This window comes from Sceloporus undulatus, chromosome 4, assembly GCF_019175285.1.
Source record: "Sceloporus undulatus isolate JIND9_A2432 ecotype Alabama chromosome 4, SceUnd_v1.1, whole genome shotgun sequence".
NCBI lineage: Eukaryota > Metazoa > Chordata > Lepidosauria > Squamata > Phrynosomatidae > Sceloporus > Sceloporus undulatus.
The window spans coordinates 242,383,043-242,402,750 of record NC_056525.1 but is presented as its reverse complement, the minus strand read 5'-3'; the positions used below and the strand labels follow the sequence as shown (position 1 = coordinate 242,402,750).

General features: G+C 40.8%; 1 protein-coding gene across 3 annotated transcripts in view; it reads left to right on the top strand.

The window, feature by feature from the left end:
* The window catches only part of FAM135B (family with sequence similarity 135 member B), a 177,239-nt gene that overhangs the window by 103,454 nt on the left and 54,077 nt on the right, over positions 1-19,708 (top strand). For all 3 annotated transcript variants that reach the window (XM_042465810.1, XM_042465811.1, XM_042465812.1), the window contains one exon: positions 18,617-18,756. In XM_042465810.1, coding sequence (XP_042321744.1) covers positions 18,617-18,756 — 140 coding nt within the window. The remainder of the gene's footprint in view (positions 1-18,616; positions 18,757-19,708) is intronic.

Genomic DNA, 19,708 nt, shown 5'->3' with positions numbered 1-19,708 from the left:
GATGATGATGATGATGATGATGATGATGATGATGATGATGATGATGATGATAATAATAATAATAATCTATCCTCAGTCACTCTAGCAACTAACTGCTGGGCAGTCCCTGCAAAAGGGATAGCAATGAAAAGAGATGTGATAGCATTGTACAGAGATTAGGGATGAAAAGAAAATCAACAAAAGGAAGCAAAAATAAGAATTGGGAAACTGATGAGAACAATCTTGAACTGATCAGAATCACAGTTTGGAACTTATTCTGCACAAAATCTGTATGGGGTGTTTCCAAGCAGAAAATGGCATTTGAAGAAAACAGCATTTTCTGGAATAAAAATCATATTTTGCACAGAAATATTATTTTTGTTGTTTTCTGTACAAAAATACCATGTGCAGCTTTTGGGTAAAAGAAGTTGTTAACTGCAAACAGTTGGTGGAAGCTGCAGTTTTCAGTGACTTTCTCTCAGCAAGAAAATAATGCTAAAATTCTTCATTTCTTTCTTCAGGAATGACTCTCCTTAGTTTCCAAGATTAGATGGGCACTGATGCCTTTAAGATATTTAGGCCAGCACTGTTTTTACCTCCAGACATACACTGTGACTTTTGTCTGGATTACTCCATGAAAGGAAAGCCTATCTCCTTTCCACTGTTTTAAATACAATTCAGGAAAGGGTCACTGCTTTTATTCATTTTGTCTGATATGTGTTTAATAAGCTGTTTAATACAGCCCCAACAAGTTTGTGTTGTTCATTGCTCAGTGGAGCAAGAAAGAACAAGGCTTTGGAATTGTTTCAAATTGCTGTCATTAGTTCACATAACACTTGGGAAAGCAATTTTGGCCTCCATCAAATGAAAGTGAATTACTTGCTTTTTGAAATACAAGAGAAACATTTCCCCCCTTCAATGAATGCCATATTATTTTGATTGTAGGGCTTAGTACATCCACCTTAACCATCCAAAGGATTTTTTGGTTAAAGTTTCAAAAGGCACAAGTCATTGTATTAGGGATGCTGTGGAAATGGGTCAGCTTTAGTTTCACATTCAGATATTGTAGTTCTGCCAGTGCTAAGAATGCTCTCTCACATACCTTCCATCTGATTCATGATCTCCAATTTAACTTATATCATGAGAAGAATAATTACCAGAGAGGTGTGTGGCACTTATTCAGGGGTGCCATAAGCTCTTGGATGCATATTCTAATGCTAGTAAATTCAAACTGGCTTGGAAGAAACCTCTTTTCATATGCACACAGTAACACTGGTGGATTGTGCATGGAGAAGAGGTGGGATGGTTGAATTCCTCACTGCTGAGGAGATGGACTCCTAGCTAAATCCCAGCACCATAATGACCAATTCTTATTTGGGTTGAGCGTTGTAAGTCCCTACAGGTCAGAACATATGACTTCCCATCATATAGTTAAATGAGAATATGCCCTCAAATGACCCAAACTGAGAGCCTGAAAACATTGTCTAGCATCATAGTGGGATTTTACTGTTTTAAGTGAAGAAAGCATCAACACCTATCTCTTTCATAACTGGGAATAGAGAAGGAACTTCCTTAACTGCCTGTCTTGTTTCTCTCGCTCTCTGCTCCTTGGTCAGCATAATTCCTGGTCTAAGAGGTCACATTTTCTCTCCTCCACCTTCTCTCCAAAAATGTTAAGCATTGGGTTTTACAACCTTTTCTCTCATCTTATTGTTCTCTCTTTGAAACAAGCATCCATGAGCATGTCTCCTGCATATGCGTTCATTCATAGGAGTCAGCTCTAGGGACTCTTCTACCAAGTATAGATATTTTTCTATTGATTATCTACTTTCCTAATATAGATGGATTTCTTTGTAACAATAAAATAAGCCTTGCTTTTTAAAACATTACCAAAAGATTCTGTTTTCTACCAGAAGTTCATGATACACTGGAGCATGCTACAGGCTCTGCCTGATAAATACCAATAATTTTCTACACTTACATAATCATAAACTGACTAAGGATCATGGAAAGATGAATTGCAACATAGTGTAATGCTTGTCTTCTCAGGAGAAAAGCAGAGACATCTCCAGGACCATCGATGAAGGCAAAAGTATGGTTGTTGTGACATGGCTTCCATAGGGCCATTGGCATCAGACTGCTATCAGATCTGTTGCACAGTGGACACCATAATGCTATGGAACTTGTGCAAAGGGAGCTCCCATGGTGCAACAAAATGCCCCTATATGCATTGTGACAATTCATTAGATAATTGTATGGCCTCTGATGGACATAGCTATGATGTTATAAAGTTATGAATGTGGTCATTGGGTGTAGCCATACTGCAGATTGAAAGCAGTTTGACACCACTTTAACTGCCATGACTCTGTCCTACTGAATTTTGCGGTTTGTAGTTTGGTCAGGCAACACCAAACAGACTGACAGACCAGACTGAATACCTCGCCAAACTGTAAATCTCAGTATTCTGCAGGACAGAGTCATGCCAATTAAAGTGGAGTTAAACTGCTTTTAATTAGTAGTGTGGATACACCCCTATTATTTTTGGGGTGGCCAAAATTCCCAGAACATTATAGCCAATGTGGCCAGTGGCCATCAGAGCTTGGGAAATCTGTGATTTGTAATGCAAAAACAAAGCTGTTCTAGACTCTAGCAAATTGTCTCCTGTTGCAGAGGATCTCAAGAGAAGACTAATTATGGATGAGGAAGTTTCTTTCAGAAAAAGCTTGCCATTACTGATGGCTCATCTGTTTTGGCTTCTGTCATTTAGGGGTTATTCCATGATGAAAATAATCCAGGATGAATCTCTGTTGTTCACATGCATCCCAAATGTACTTGACTTCAAATTTTGGGAGCGCTGCCAAAAACTCCACTTATTTCAGGCTTTTCCCTGAGTTTTTACAAAGGATTTGCAGTGTTGGCTGTATGAACAACAAACAAACCCAGAATGCATGAGTGAAGTTATTCACACTGTCCTGATTTTAAAAAAAAATGACTCCTCTATGAGACTACTGATCACATTAAGTAAGCTATTGTATAGCCTCAAAATACAGGCTGGATTTCCATTTGATTAAGAACTTCTACTTTTTCAAAAGAGTTAGACCTTGAAGAGCAGATTGACTGGTTTCATACAAAGCACTTATATCTCTTCATTTGCCTTTCAAAAGGGCAAAACTCCCAGATTGGCTCACATATCAAAGGAAGTGAGACAACCCCTGCCCTCTAGTTTACAGCTCAACAGGTAAAGAGAAAGGTCTGAAGAGGGAAAGGATGACACATCTTGTGGGTGGATAGCACCAATTATACATGAGCCTTTTGTCAATATTAGTCAGTCACATCACCTTGCTATCAAATAGGATTGTAGACCAAGCTTCCTGGGCACTTATACGTGACTGCACTCAATTCCAATAACCTTGAAAAATGAACTTTGGTTTATGAAACATAACAGAGATAAGTGACTACATTTATATTACTGACTTTTGTATGAGAAAATTAATAAGGGTATATCTTACTTTTCCATCTTCACATAATAGAATAGCACACAGAAGCAGTTAGCTATCACTCTCTTCAACAGGCTAATTGGAAATGTCAAAAGGCAAGGTTGAGATGAAGGATTGATAATAGAGCTGTATGACTTTAATCAGAAGTTATACTGTTCGTAGAAAAGGGATAAAGAACTGAGCCCTGAAGCACATAAGTTCAAGATGCCTTGCAAGCAGTGGCATCTGGAGGCTTCCATGTCTGTGAGATAGTGAATCTGTGCTTGATTTTAGTAAAAGCTTTAAAATAGCTATTCAAGTGGATGAGTCCTATCCCCAAAATAGTTCCAGCATTTTGAACAGCCCCTTTAATTTTCAGACTAAATCCCAAAGAAGATTCACCTCCACATTGACATGAAGGCAAGCAACTCTCACTACTTAAAATCTAATTGCAAAGCTGTTGCTCAGAACAAGCTTGCACAACTTGGAATTTGAAGGAACTGTTTTATGTCAAGTATGACCATTGGTTGTTCCAGCCCAATAGTGTCAGCTTTGACTAGTAGTGCCTCTCCAGGGATTCAGACAGGATTTCCCCTTAGCTAGGGATACTTGGTTTTCCCAGATGGTCTCCTATCCAGGTGTTAAACAAGTCAATTGTGCCTTATTTATCATAGCCACATGTGATGCAGTATGGTGACCTACCAAGCTGAAGCAAGCTGTTTGTAGTGGTACTTTAAGGCTTCATCTGAACTGTAGAAATAACTCAGTCTCACACTGATTTAACTGTCATGGCTGGATGCTATGGAATTCTGGGAACTGTAATTTGTTGTAGCACTAGAGCTCTCTGAAAGAAAAGGCTAAATGTCTCAATAATACAGTTCCCAGAATTCCATAGCACTGCTCATGACAGTTAAAATCATGTCAAAATGGATTATTTCTGCAGTGCAGTTCTAGTCTAAAGGATTAGTACAGACGGTAGGGTCTGTGGTCACAGAAACTAGCAATAGCTTTCTGGCCAGTTATACTATATATGACTGGTGTATTGTATCCAGCTTGGTAGGTTGTGTTATGAAGATCAGGTACCCAATGTTATAAATAACTCCTTGTGGGATGCAGTTGTTGTTGTTTTTGTATGTGTGCAAGTCATTTCCAACTTGATTTCTGACCCTAAGGTGAACCTATCACAGGGTTTTCTGGTTACATTTCTTCAGAGGGGTTTGCCCTTGACATCCTCTGATGCTGAGAAAGTGTGACTTGCCCAGGGACACTCAGTGGGTTATCATGGCTGAGCTGGGATTCGAACCCTGGTCTCCAGAGTCATAGTCCAATGCTCAAACCACTACTAGGATGAGTCAAAAACATTCCAAGGTTTCAAGAAGTGACTAGCGTCTGTTGGGAGCTGAGTAGAAGAAGCTAGGAGGAGGGATACATGAAAGGACAGTCAGAAAAATACATTGCCATCACCAGGATCAAAGCTGAGGTATCAGAGATTGGAGAGAAGTCTTCAAGGAGCCATCTCCAACATTGTTGAAGCTGTCTCCAACATTGCTACCCACAACTGCACAATTCTATTTTTCCTCAGCTCTACTTTACCTGCAAATGTTTACTTGCAGTGCTGGGCCACATCTCAAACCCTCATATCATGCCTTGGCTGTTTCTGCTGCCTCACTGAAGGGAGGCACAACACTAAGGAGTTATCCATTACTTGTATACACATGCATTTTGTTTATACCAGAGCTGCGCAAAACCCCTCAGCTCCACAAACTATGCTTTTTTCCCTCTCCCTGAAAAAAAAAGGATAAATTGCCTTTTATAGAAGCCGCTACATGTGGCGATTCATCTTTTAAACAGGTTGTAGCCCCTCCACAGACACAGTGTGGAGATCAGGGTTCAATTTCCCGCTTGAGCATGGAAAACCAGTGGGTGAATCTCATTCTCTCAGCCTCAGAAAAAATGCATGATAGGGTCACCATAAATTGGAAATGACTTGAAGGCACACAACAAGAAGAACAGCACCCTAGTGGTGCAGTGGTTAAATGCCAGCACTGCAGCCACAATGTTGTAAGTTTAATTCCAGAGGGCTCCAGGTTGACTCAACCTTCCATCCTTTCATAGGCTGGTAAAACAAGTACCCAGCTTGTTTGGGGCAATTGTCTTACAGATTATAAACTGCTTAGAGAGTGCACTATGAAGCGGTATAGAAATGTAAATTCTATTGATATTGCTAACAACAACAAAGCCCTTCCAACAGATACCACCCAAGATTGTACATTTGTGCATAGCTCTCCATGAGCAGTTCTGCATCCTTCCACCACCTGACAGCTATTAAGAAATAGCAATAGAATTTACATTTCTAGTCCACTTAACAGCAAACTCCACACTCTGTAAGCAGTTTACAATTTGTAAGCCAATTGCCTCCAACAAGCTGGGTGCTCATTTTTACTGAACTATGAAAGCATGGAAGGCTGAGTCAATCTTGGAGCCCTGGGATTGAACTCACGACATTGTGGGTGCAGTACTTGCATTTAACCACTGCTCCACCAAGGCCCCTGGGAAGGTCCCCTGCAGCAATCTCTTATCATTGAGGAAGAGATGAAGTGGAGGTGCTTAAGACCGGAAAAAAAATCAGATAGTCCCAATTCCATTAGGATGGTAGAGAAATGAGGGTGCATTCTCCAGTGGAGTTCACTCATACTGTAATTCCCTAGGGTGCTCAGACTAGCTGGGCCTCCATGATCTGGATCACCTCCATTCCTTTCCTTTGTCAAGAAAGCAGCAGTACTACCTTCCAAGGCTTGATGTTGATGTGCATGGGAGGTTTGAGGATGAAGAACAAGAGCAAGAGATTAGCCCTCTTTCATATGGGACATACAAGGAGGTAGGCTGTCCTTAAGTGCATGTAGGGCTTCTGCCACACTGCAGAATCAATGCAGTTTGACATGGTTTAAACTACAGTGGCTCGATGCTATAGAATACTGGGATTTTGTGAGACTGGGATTTTGTGAGACTGGGATTTTGCCATCAAAAAGTTGTGGTGCCAGAACAAACTACAAATCTCAGGATTCCATTCCAGGATCCCAGGATACCACTGTTAAAGTGGTGCCAAACTCCATTAATTCTGCAGTGTGGCAGGAGTCTAAGGGCCCAAACAGACAGGCCAAAATAAAGCTGCTTTGGATCACTTTGGAGGTATGCTGTTTAAATGATGCATGCATCCTAAGAATCTGGAAGCTGTGCCGAAACCACACTCCACTCCTAAGGACTGGAGCACAGCTTTGGTGTGGCTTCCAGACTCTTAGGACGCATGCATCATTTAAACAGGATACCTTCAAAGTGACCCAAAGCAGCTTTATTTTGGCCTATCTGTTTGGGCCCTAAGTTTCTAATGGGATGCTGTCCAAAATTTTACCACTAAAAGCGACCCGCCTTTTTTTGGAGGGGGGAAGCAGAATCCATCCCCTCCCTTCCCCTCTTCCTTTTGGGGGGACTTTTAGCACTATGTGGGGTCCCCAGAGGAGTACAAGAAGAAAATTAGCTCCTGTACCCATTCTAGTTTGCTCAGCACTAGTTTAGATTTTCAGCTGAACATCTGAATATCAGAAAGTGTGAGGAGCAGGAACAATTCCAACCCCTTTCACTTCCTTCTGAATTTAGTGGCTCTTGTCTTGTCAGATTGAGGTTGAAAAAGTCTGTCAAGCTGAGCTTCAGTAAGATTGTCATATCCCCAGTGCTAATTCAATTTCAATGCAGATCCATATTTGGTAGCATTTTTTCTTAATCTGCATGAAAAGATAGTGAATGTGCCTTAAATCACCTGCCAACTTATGATAACACAATGTATTTTGTAGGGTTATTTTAGGCATTGAATACTCAAAGGTGGTTTGCTATTGCTTTCCTCTGAAATATAGAACACAGAGAACAGTAGAGCACAATATATTCCTCAGTAGTCCCCTATCCAAGTACTAACCAGGGCTGATCCTGCTTAGCTTCTGAGGTCAGACGGAATCTGTTGCCTTCAGGATATTTAGGCTCTTAACTTCTTCCAAGTCTCTAAAAAAATTGCACAGTTTTAAATATATATTCTTTGCGTGTCTACATACTAGTTTTCAAATGTACCCATTTTGAAAAAATTTTTCCAGTTAATAAAATGTTTTGTACATCCCAACCCTCCAAAAAACCCTCTCATTAAGTTTTTGTGCATTACATGATTGTGGGGTTTTTGTACATTTGTGAAATGTGGATGTGTGTGTGTGTGTGTTGATCACATCCCTCTGTGAATAGAATCACAAATGTATAGGTTTGGATTCCAAACTTCATTAAGATCCACATTTAGGTTTAGGAAATGCACATTTAAAAGTTTGCATTGGGCCCATACAGACAGGCCAAAATAAAGCTGCTTTGGGTCACTTTGGAGGTATGCTGTTTAAATGACATATGCATCTTAAGAGGCCAGAAGCTGCACCAAAGCTACGTTCCAGTCCTTAGAACTGGAGCATGGCTTTGACGCAGCTTCTGGCCTCTTAGGACACATGCATCTTTTGACCTGAAGCAGCTTTATTTTGGCCTGTCTGTATGGGATCATTGATATGTGAATCAAGCAAATTTCTCACACATACTTAGTTGAAGCATGTCCATATGCCTCAACAAAATAAACAGTTGACATGACAATATTATCAATTTATCTAAATGCAAATTTATATTTTCTGATGCCCCTTCACTTTTTCTTTTAATGCATCATGTTCCTTTTCCTTTTTTATGTAAGCTATCAAACAGTGGTTAGGAGACTGCATTTCCACCGGGTATTTATTTGACATAATTATGTATATTGAAAGGATGACCGCATCAGAGGCCTTAGTATAATCCGAAGGTTTTAACACTGTCTATTTTGTAAGTCCATAATGATACTTTCATGTGCGATAAAACCTCAGGTTTAAAAATGGGGCAAAGCTCTGAATTTTTCACAATGGAATTTTAGGAGTTAGCATTCTTTGCAAAATGAGGTTTATACCTGAATACATTTTACTGCTGTAAGAAGCTGGGGAGAAAGATCAGATTTGTGCTTTAAGGTAATTTTCCTAGGGATTAAAGACTCTGTGGGTTTGTTTCTCAAACCATGGAGAAACACAATAAGGCTGTGCTGAATTTTTGTTATTTTTAACTGGAGAAGAACTATGCTATATCATCCCCAACTCGTGTGACGCCAGGACAATAATTCATTTACAGCAACCATTGATGAGTATTTGTGAGAGGATTGGGAAATGGGTTTTCTATACATGGTCTTTATAGACTGCCAAATATGGCAAAAGCAAACCAAAAAACCAATAGTTCACAACTTAGACCAATAGAAGATATCCAGGGTTTCAAACAGACTCCTTTGAGCTCTGCTTGGTGATCTCTGGTCTTCCCTCTTGGTCTTTCATTCATGTACCAACCAAGCCCAGCCATACTTGCTTTCCAAAGTCACTCAGAAACGGTGTGTTCAGCATGGCATGGTAATATTTGGATGAAGGAAGTGATTAGAAAATGACTTCTTCTCACTTACTACTGTTAAAAAAGAAATATCTCTTCAGGATCTAAACTGGCCCAGGGGGACCTAAACAAGGGGAAATGTCCTCTTCCTCTCAACAGAACATTTGAGGGCAATTTTTGTCTTGTTTTGTTTTGGTGGAGTGGTATAGTGGGAGGATTGGGCAAGTGTTTGCATAACATTTGTTGGCCACAGCAAGTCAACAGTTGTCCATGCCAAGATATGGCATAATTTGCTCTTTAAAGCATCAAGGATCTCCTTGCTTTGCAGAGGGGGTTCGAGAGACTGGGGAAAGGAGACTTTGGGGTTGGACCTTTGGTGTCTGTGATGATGGATGTCTCCAACATGATGGTTGAACAATCCAAGGCACAGGCTAGCCTCTCTTAACGCTTACAGATGACCCTATCACTTCATACCTCATACCCCAGGACCTGTCCTGCAGGAATTATCCTTTCATAGAATCATAGGGTTGGAAGGTCCACAAGGCCTATCCAGTCCAATCCCCTGCCATGCAGGAACTCACAATCAAAGCATTCCCAACAGATGGCCATCCAGCCTCTGTTTAAAGACCTCCAAAGAAGAAGACTCCACCAAACACTGAGAGAATGTGTTCTACTGTCAAGCAGCTCTTGCTGTCAGGAAGTTCCTCACAATGTTGAGCTGAATTTCTTTTCCTGTAGCTTGCATTCATTGTTCCATGTTCTAGTCTCTTGAGCAGCAGAAAACATGCTCACTCCATCCTCAATTTGGCACTTCTTGAAATACTTAAACAGGGCTATCATATCACCTCTTAACCATCTCCTTTCCAGGCTAAACATACCCAGCTCCCTAAGTCTGTCCTCATAGGGCATGGTTTCCAGACCCGTCATCATTTTAGTCACCCTCCTTTGGACATGCTCCACCTTGTCAACATCCTTTATGAATTGTAGTGCCCAGAACTGGACACATTATTCCAGGTGGGGGCTGACCAAAGCAGAATAGAGTGGCACTATTACTTCCCTTGATCTAGACACTTTACTTCTATTGATGTAGCCTAAAATAGCATTGGCCTTTTAAGCTGCCTCATCACACTGTTGACTCATGTTCAACTTGGGGTCTACTAGGACTCCTAGATCCCTTTCACATGTAGACTCATCATCAAGTTCTCCTTTCTTTTAGACAGTGTGATGTGCATACACTAGTCCCCCTTATTCAAAACGGATATGTTCCAATACCCTCGGTAGATGTGTGAAACCATGGATACTGCCAAACCCTATAAAAGTAATGTTTTCAGACTGTGATTGACCATGAGTAACTGAAACCATGAAGAGTAGAGGTAGATAATGGGGGTGGGGACTACATGATATTTTCAGACTGTGACTCAACATGGGTAACTGAAACCATGGAAAATGAACTGTGGACAAGAGTAGACTACTGTATCTTTTAAATTATTGCTGAAACTTTATTTTGCTCCTTACAGTAAAAGTCTGAAAGAGGTATGAAGATGAACAGTACATCTTCATTAGTCATTTTACTTTCCAAAGTCAGTTTTCCTTTTCCTTTTTGCTAAGATCTTGTGCCAAGTGCAAAGTGACATTCATTCAGTCCTAGCCAGTCAGAGTACAGACTTTGATTGGGATGGATAAAGCTACTTCACTTTGCATAATGTTTGCAAATTTACAATCCACTTTGTTCCATTCCATTTTTTGTCAGTTTATTTAAATGTTAAATCCAATGGGAAATTGGTATGCATTTTCATGAGCATTTCGTCTGCATAGACATACATATGTATTTTTATGAGAGTTTCTGTATTATTTTTACAAGCATTCTTCTTTTAACTAAAATATGAATATCTGTATTCAGTTTTCCCAAAAATATAATTGTTGTATGCTTTTTTTAAAAAAAAAAAAATAAAAGCAGGTTACTGAATCACAAAATTCAGAGACCTGCAAGATCTGAATATTGATAGTATTCTGGTTCATATTAAAACGTGAATCAGATGGAAGTTTCTCTCATCCATAAAAACAGAATCTTTGCCTATTCATGTTATAAAGAGATACTAAGGGCCAAAACAGATGGCCCTAAAGGAGCGGTGTGATGCCACCCCTTTGAGCACTGGATTGGGGCTGTGGCACCAGCATGCTGCCGCATCAACCCTCCAAAAGAGGCAGCAAAATGTCTCTCCTTTTTGAGCTGGCAAAATGGCACCCTTTCAGTTGCTGCCACAGCTTTACAATGCTCCTGCAGTGTGCAGCGTATAAATGCCATGCTGCTGGAGCACAGCAATGCTGTCCTTCATCTGGTTTGGTGGCCGGTGTGATGCCAGCTTGGGGGTGGCAATGGGTTCAGCGTCATCTAAACACCATGTCCCCATGCCACACCCAAGCCAGTGCTTACTGCCAGTCTGTTTGGTATCTATGTTTCTGTGTCATTATTTGCAATGATATTATTGTTAAATGTTTATTTAAGGGTTTATTTTAAAAAGTGTATAGACATGGGTGGTTTTCTCATGTCATTATACCATGTGGGAAGATGTGTTTCCTTCCATATCTCTGGATAAGGTAAGAACTTAGCTGTAGTTGTACCTGAACTTGATTACTGATACTTATTTCAATATTTTTGATATTGTTATAAATAATAGCATTAATGAGCACCATCCCATCTGATCTCGGAAGCAAAACAGGGTAAGACATGGCTAGCACTTGGATGGGAAACCACCAACCAATACTAAATGCTGTACAATATATTTCAGAGGAAGGCAATGGCAAACTGCCTCTGAGTATTCCTTGCACAATCCCTATGAAGTTCATCAGTTGACAAGGAACATCAAGACTCATGCACATACATATACACAAGCAGTATTGATGTGCATTTGAAGTTGTGAGTGTCTGTCTCTCCCTTTAGTTGCAACTTCAAGGCTCTCCTGGAATAACAACAACAACAACAACAGTAATGCTTTATTTATATAGTGCTGTAGATATTAGGAATATTGTTGAACAGATTAGAGACAGTAAGTAACAGAGAGAGCAAGCTTGGTGTAACGTTTCAGCATTCGACTATAACTCTGGAACCATGGTTCTAATCCCCTCAGCCATGGAAACCCACTGGGTGACCTTGGCCAAGTCACACTCTCCCAGCCTCAAAGGAAGGCATTAGCAAACACCCTTGGAACAAATTATGCCAAGAAAACCTCTTAGAGCTACCATAAGTCAGAAAAAACTTGAAGGCACACAACAAGAATAGAGTCAGTGATGAGTTCTCCTGGTAATCTTGGGTGGATAGATTTTCTCGTGGCAGGGATGGCACCTAAAATCTCAGAATCTTACACTTTTTGCATCAGTTCTGCCAGGGAGAACTTGGAGTGAGCCCCTTAAGAACTCCTTCATGTGTACCCCCAGACTTTTTTTTTTTTTTTTTAGTGTTTGAATTGGTCACTTGTGAGAGGTTCAAGCATGGATATCTGCAAAAACCCAATCATTTTCAGGTCAAACACTGTACTTAATGGTAACTTGAAAATGTTGCATCCTGTCTTGTCTCATTTGAGCAAAAATCACAAATGAAAATCTCCCTTTAAATTCCAATTTAGCAATTTTTTAGCATTGGATAGAAAATAAAAGAATCCACTTGTTGTAGGTAGACAGAATTAACAGATGCAAACTTGCCATGTCTATTAACTTGAGTGCTGTTTTGTTTTGGATTTTTTTGTTCCTATGCTCGCAGTCAGGAAGGATTTTTTTATTATTAAAGGAATGCTTTGTGGAGCTTCATGTCTTCATTTATGTGTGTTTCTGGCATTGTCCTGGTGCTGTTTTTATTAATCAGTAGAAGAAAGAGATTCAAGAAGTCCTCTGTGTTTCTGAAATATAATCTTCTCAGTGAAAGAAAGAAAGAAAAAGAAAGAAAGAAAGAAAGAAAGAAAGGCACCCAAAGTGTGGAGAACATGTGCTGTTTTTCTACCCTGGATGCAGTTTTCCATCCTTGATAAATTATGTGCCAGTCTCTTAATGAGTTTCACAATTTTTTAAAAGAAAAACAATTACAAATCATCTGAGGCTTTTGAGAGAAAGGGATATTAATGCAGTGCATAGGTATAGCAAAAACAGGTTTCTGTCTTTTTATAAATATGAGATATTTTCAAAGGCAATGGCTTGTCTTGTTTTCTGTGTGGGAGAGAAGTAGTAATATTTTCTCCTAAGACATTGACTATCTCTTGTGTTGTCAATGTACATGGAGGCTTTTTAAAGGGAAAAAGTAATGCTGTTCAGATTAATTAGGGGTGCAGTTTTAATCCATCCAAAGGCTTCAAATTAATTAATCCAATTAATCAGTTAAACCAAACAGCCTTAGTCTATTCCTGGCAATTAGCGGACATGTGAAGAGTGATGGTCTTGCAGTATCTTTGCAACACATAAGATCTTTGAACTTTGTGGAAGTCCAGGCTTAAGAATTAATTCAGCAATTAATTAACCTCCAACAAGCCTTGCTTTGATATCACAGCCCATGTTTTGGTGGGTTCATTTGAATTAGCATGCATGGGAAGCATCACACACAATGCTAGTGCTTTCACCCAGCAATCTCAGGCCAAAGGCAGCTTCTACTAATCACCAGAAGCATTATTTAGGGGGGGAGGGACAATATTGATAGTGACCAGTAAAAAAACATAATTGTGATGCTACCTCCCATCTTACACAGCTGAACAGTCATCTGTGTCTGCTTTATTAATTATGCCATAGCCTGCCCTGTATAAACCATTTTTGTTCTTAATCATGTACTCTTATTGTTGTTGTTGCTATGTGCCTTTAGGATTTTTCTAATTTATGACAACCATTAGGTGAACCTGTCATGGGGTTTTCTTGCTGAGTTTCTTCTGAGAGGGATTGCCATTGCAATCCTTTGAGGCTGAGAGTGTATGACTCTCCCCAATCCTTCTTTATTCAGGCAGAGAGGGGTGGAGCCAGTGTGTGTGTGTGTGTGGGATTTACAGAGACCACATGCACTGGACTGGAGACTGGTGGGGATGGCGAAAGGGAGATATTTTACCTACAGGAGCCACTCCAAGATGAAGGACTTTTTGCAAGAACTGACCCCAGATACTCCTCCTCCTTCCCCAGAGACATGTCTTCCCCACAAAGCTTCAGGTGTCCCCCTCCCCCCCCTACACAGACATTGCTTCTTTGGTTCCTCTTCTCTCAATCTCTCCAGTGAAAGAAAACAGGAGCAGAAGAGTAGCTCCAGACTGCCAGCCACATCTCGGCAAAGCTCACAAAGCATAAGCAATATCCCAGATTTGAAGGCTCTTTTGTGCTGCCACGTCTCCTGTGCTGCCATGTTGCTCCAGTCAGTCTCTCCCCAAATGGTGTCATCTCAAGACATGGAAGCAATATCTTGTGCCCAAGTCTTGGAAGAGTTTCCCAACCGCCACTGCCAACACCAGTGAAAGATGCAGCTAAGGGAGTGAGCTCATGCAGGCAGGTAAAGAGCAGGCGACACCTCCACATAAAATGATCAGTGGGGCTGTGTTGTGGTTTTGAGAGACCCTGAAAAGAGGTTTCATGAAACCCTCATCCCCACCATGGTCCTAAAGGCTGCTACTTCCCCTCGATTTTTCTGTGCACCAATATGACTGAAAGCCTCCCTGCTGCCCCCTTTTCCATAACCACCCCCTGGATCTTTTCACCACCACCTGAGGGGGGCATACTGACCACTTTAGAAATCGTTGCACTACACCAGGTGGGCCAAATAATGCCTCTGATATACTTGAAGTTATGCCCTGACAAGTGTGTGTGTCTATGTGTATGGCATTACATTTTGTATCTCAGAAAAGAACTAGTACATCCAGTATACAAATAGTATACAGTATACAAACATACACATCCCTTTAAAAAAAAGAATCACAAAATGCAATCAAACTGCTTTTCTCTTTGCCCTTGCTAGACTGAGGGAAGAATTCATTCAGCCTGCAATGCAGTTTGGTCGATGATTTCAGAATGAATGACAAGTTTGAAATGGAAATAAACAGAAGTACATTGCCTGCCTTTGAGGAATGTATTTTTCCCTTGTGTTGTACTTTTTGCCACTCAACAAAGCAAAGTAAATTAATTTTTTTTTAATGTCCACACTCCTGTTGTGATGATGCTTGGCTGAAGCACAGGGCTGAACAAGAAAGTCTTTTTGCACATTATGGAATACATTCTTGAAGAAACTTGTTAATATTCCTGAACCAACTGAAAGTGAAAAGAGAAGAAGCAGCTTCATCTGATGTTTCTTTTAATCCAAAAATATCAGACAGGAGAAATAAGCATAGTTCTCCTCCACATAAAATCATCCTACCCCTATAAAAATGAAGAATCAAGGAGATTATTCTAGTTTAGCATTTTCCTGAAGCATTTGGTTTTGCATATATCAAAAGTAAGGATGAATTGAAAAATTGTTTCATGCTGGCTCTAGAGTACAAACTACAGCCAAACTCCTTTATCCAAAGCAATAATGCAATGTACAAAAAAAGAAAAGAAAAAGAAAAAAGCAAGAATGTACAATGTACATAGAATATTTGCTAAAATGAGTACCCAGGTTGTTGGGGGCAATTAACTTACACATTGTAAACAGCTTAAGGACTGCTTAAGTGCACTGATAAGTGGTATAGAAATATATTTGCTATTGCTATTACATCGCTGACATGATGAGCAACAGGTCTAGTGAATTGGAAGGATGATGATGGAGTTACATCCCTCACATGGAACACAACATTTGGAGTGAATTTGGTTGATGTGTATAGAGACACATCACATTCTTTCCCAGTTAGGTATTCACATCATCACAAGCTCACTTATGAGCATGCAAAAGGTTAATTGTGATAATGGAATTGTTGATCCAGTGTGATGTAATGGTTTGTGTGTTGGACTATGACTGGGTTTGACTCTCTACTCATCTATGAAAACTCATTGGGTGACCTTGCACTCTCTCAAGCGGGGTACATACCTCTGCTTTGCGGCGCTCTGCCGCCGCCGCCAGTAGGTCCACAGGGGAGCCGGAGCCTTCACACGGCCCGACTCCCGCGCGGACCGAAAAAGAAGCTCCAAAATGGAGCTTCTTTTTCCGTCGCGTTTGCGACGTAGCGAGGCGGCAGGGGCGCACTCGCTACGTCACAAGCGACGCGACGCGTACGGACGCTCAGCGTCCGATACGCAAAGATGGCGCCGGCCATGTAGAAGGGCCAGCGCCATCTTGTACGGACGGAGTCCGTACTAGGCCCAGGGGCGTCTATAAGAGACGCTCCTTTTTTAAAATGGGACGTCCTCCGGACGTCCCAAATGCCAGTGCAGAATGCACCTCAGTCTCAGAGGCAAAGGTAAAGCTCCTTTAGATAAATCTTGCCCAGAAAACCCTGTGATGGGCAACCTTAGGGTTGGCATAAATCAGAAGCTACAAAAACCACTGCATCACACTGGCTCTCCTTCTTACCCACATCACACTCACAGTGTTTGATCTCCTTTGACTGCAGAATTAAAGCATGTCAGGGAACCTCTTCGATAACTTTAAGCCCATTACTATCTCTCAACTTGGCCTACCTTGCAGGTTTCCTGTGAGTATAAGGGGTGGGGAAGAAAAGCTGTTTATACTATATTGAGTTCACAGGAAGAAAGATGAGGCACAAATGTAACCTGTTCTTCTTCTTCTTATTATTATTATTATTAGAACTGGCTGGAATTCACAGTCCTGCAGTAATTGATTTGTATTCAAGATCCCCACATATTCAAGCCAGCATGGCATAGTGGTTTGAGTGCTGGACTACAATTCTGGAGATCTACATTCAATCCCCTGCATGACAATGAAACCAACTGGGTGACGTTGGGCAAGTCACATGCTTTCAGCATCAGGGGAAGACAATGAAGAACATCTGAACAAATCTTGCCAAGAAAACCTCATGATAGGTTTGCTTTAGGGTTGCCATAAATTGGAAATGACTTGAAGGCACACCACCACCACAACAAGTGTAGAGAATAGGTAGGGATCATAAAAGGTCCTCCAATCCTGACTTATTGGGTATCAGCTGATGTGTATAATAGGGTCATTCGGGATGCATCAGGCTGATGTTTGCACCCCTCTCGGTGAGTAATCTCTGGTGCAAGGAGGATTATTATTTTAATTTGTTGTCTGCCTTATTTTATTGAATGCTAACATGTATTAATATGTATTATATTTAATTATGCTTGTAGAATGTATGCCATAGGCAGGTTCATTTTATCTATTTTAATTGACTTATGTACTGCACTGTGTAAATTTACAGTGCTATATAAATAAAGCTTAATAATAATAATCCTGCTTCTGACAGTCACTTTTGGGATACAGGTAGAAACATCAGTCTGCTGTGCCTTGATTGACAGGAGAACAGATCCCCATCTCTCACAGCAGATGAGGCACAGGACATGGGATTGAGGGTTCAGGCCAAGAGATACTGCTTAGTTAAGTATAAGGGAGCTGAGTATATTTAACTATGTAGATGATCTAGAAACTCAGCCATTATTTGTATCAGATGATTTTTGCCAGTTTGGTACTTAAGTTGGTTTACAACAGTTAAAACAAACATAGTTAAAAATTAACAGCATACAAAAGTTTAAAAAGCAATTAAACCAGCATAAAACTCAAAACCAGTTAAGACAAAGTAAAAGTATAACACATAAAAAAGTGAGTACATTATACAAAGCCTCTTTCTGCTGAGAAATCAGTTCTCAAAGACCTGTTGAAATAAAAGATTTTTACCTGCCTGAGGAAAGATAGGAAGGAGATTACCAGTCTTGCTTCTCTGGGAATGGAGTCTGGGAGAAACCATGGAGAAGGCCCTCTTTTGCATTCCCACCAAGCATACATTCCAAGACTCTTCTTTAAAAAAAAAAAAGAAAAAAAAAGCTAAGGCATTTCAAGGCTTTGCTGTAAATATTATGAATTAATTAGCCACTCTTGGGGAAAAGATGGGACATAAAAGCCTGGTACACACTGGCGTTGAAATGCCACCCTTCTTTGCTGTGCAGCATTGTCGCAGCAACCAAACCACAGGGCAAAACAGCACAGCAAAAAAAGAAGCTGCCTAGAGCGGCTTCTTTTTTGCGGTGTCGTAAGGATTATGACACAGCCCTATGACGCCATTTCCTCTAAGAGATGTGTGGGTGCTCAGATGCCCACATGTCATCTATACGCCCCCCGTGTGGGTGGTGCCACTCAATAGTGGTGTTGCCCACATATCATAGGGCTCAGGAGCGCACGGTTGGTGCACGCTCCTGAGCTCTACTATCACCGCCAGGACACCGCTTCCTGGTGGTGTGTACCTGGCCTAAGTGTTTGATTGATTGATATTGAGAGCTTGGTGGTGACTAAAATTCTGAAGATTTGTCAGTCCTTGTAAGCTCAAATTACTTCTGGATATTGGGTATGTAATAGCCAAATTCCACAAAAAAACTAGCCAATGGCAGGGACGTAGCCAAGAGGGGGGTCCATGGGGTTCAGACCCCCACTTCCGTTAGATACAATTAATGGTGCATGCTGTCGCGCCACCGCACCCAAGCCCCATTGTAACAGTGACACTTAGTCTGCCCCCCCTTCCCAAAATCCGGGCTACATCCCTGCCAATGGACATGTGGTTTCTAATTTTGTTTTGCAGGTAATTCAATCCTTTGCTCTGCCTGCATCCATGACAACAGCGTCTATAGCAGGGTCTTTCAGATCTTGTACAGGAATGAAGAGATTGTTATTAATGAATCCATGAACTTCAGGGTTCATCTTCTTCTGGATGGTGAAAAGGTGAGAAGTTTTCACTTTTTTCCATACTTCCCTGGTCCAAAGAGAAGACTTGGATTGTGAGCTGAGGGGCACAACTGAATTAAGGAAAAGCATAACGGTTTGCAATCAAGAGCAACTGACTGAACCCCCAAATGAAAATGTGGACAGGCAGAGATGGTCCAAGTCCTCTGTCTGAAGCAGAGGAACCAATATCATCCTCATCAGGAAATGAATGGATATTTGAAAATATTCAGGCAATAGAAACAAATGAACAGACAGTTCACAACTTAGCTTATCCCCCCCCCCCCAAAATGTGGGACTTCTACAAAAAAGATGGAATTTTCTATGCAGAATGCTTTTCTATTTTGTGGGTGGAGGAACAGTGGACAAAAAAAGATGGTAGCAGAAGGAGGTGGGCATGGATGAATGCATGAATACACAGATATTTCTGAAGTTCACATACAACCTTTCAGTAAGTCAGTGTCTGAGTCATTATGGACACTCAGAGCTATGTTGTCCCACTCTTGTTTGGACCCAGTTATTACATCTGGACTATACCACTTCAGATTGAAGACAGGCTTGACTTGACAGAATACTGCCCCACTGTTAGGACTGCTGGGATTTGTAGAAAGCTGCCAGTGTACTGAAAAGTTGGCTTCTTTGGGTCTTGGAATGATTCAGTTTTGGATACTTTGGGGCAGGAAAGATCCAAGACCCTTTGGCTTTTGGATCATTTTGAACATGAAGGAGTACAAGTAATATGGATCTATTGAACTCTAGCATGATCCCAGCTGGGATGGTATTGCCATGTCATTGGAGCAATGAATCCATTCTGAGCTTTAGTTGAAATTTTCTCTTCTCATTAACATCTTCAGATACCTCAGGGGAATAAATTCTGTGTCTCCAGATTTCAGATTTCAGTTCGTCTAGACCTTCAAGTTCTATCTAATGTTTTCTACAGTGGAATGCTCTA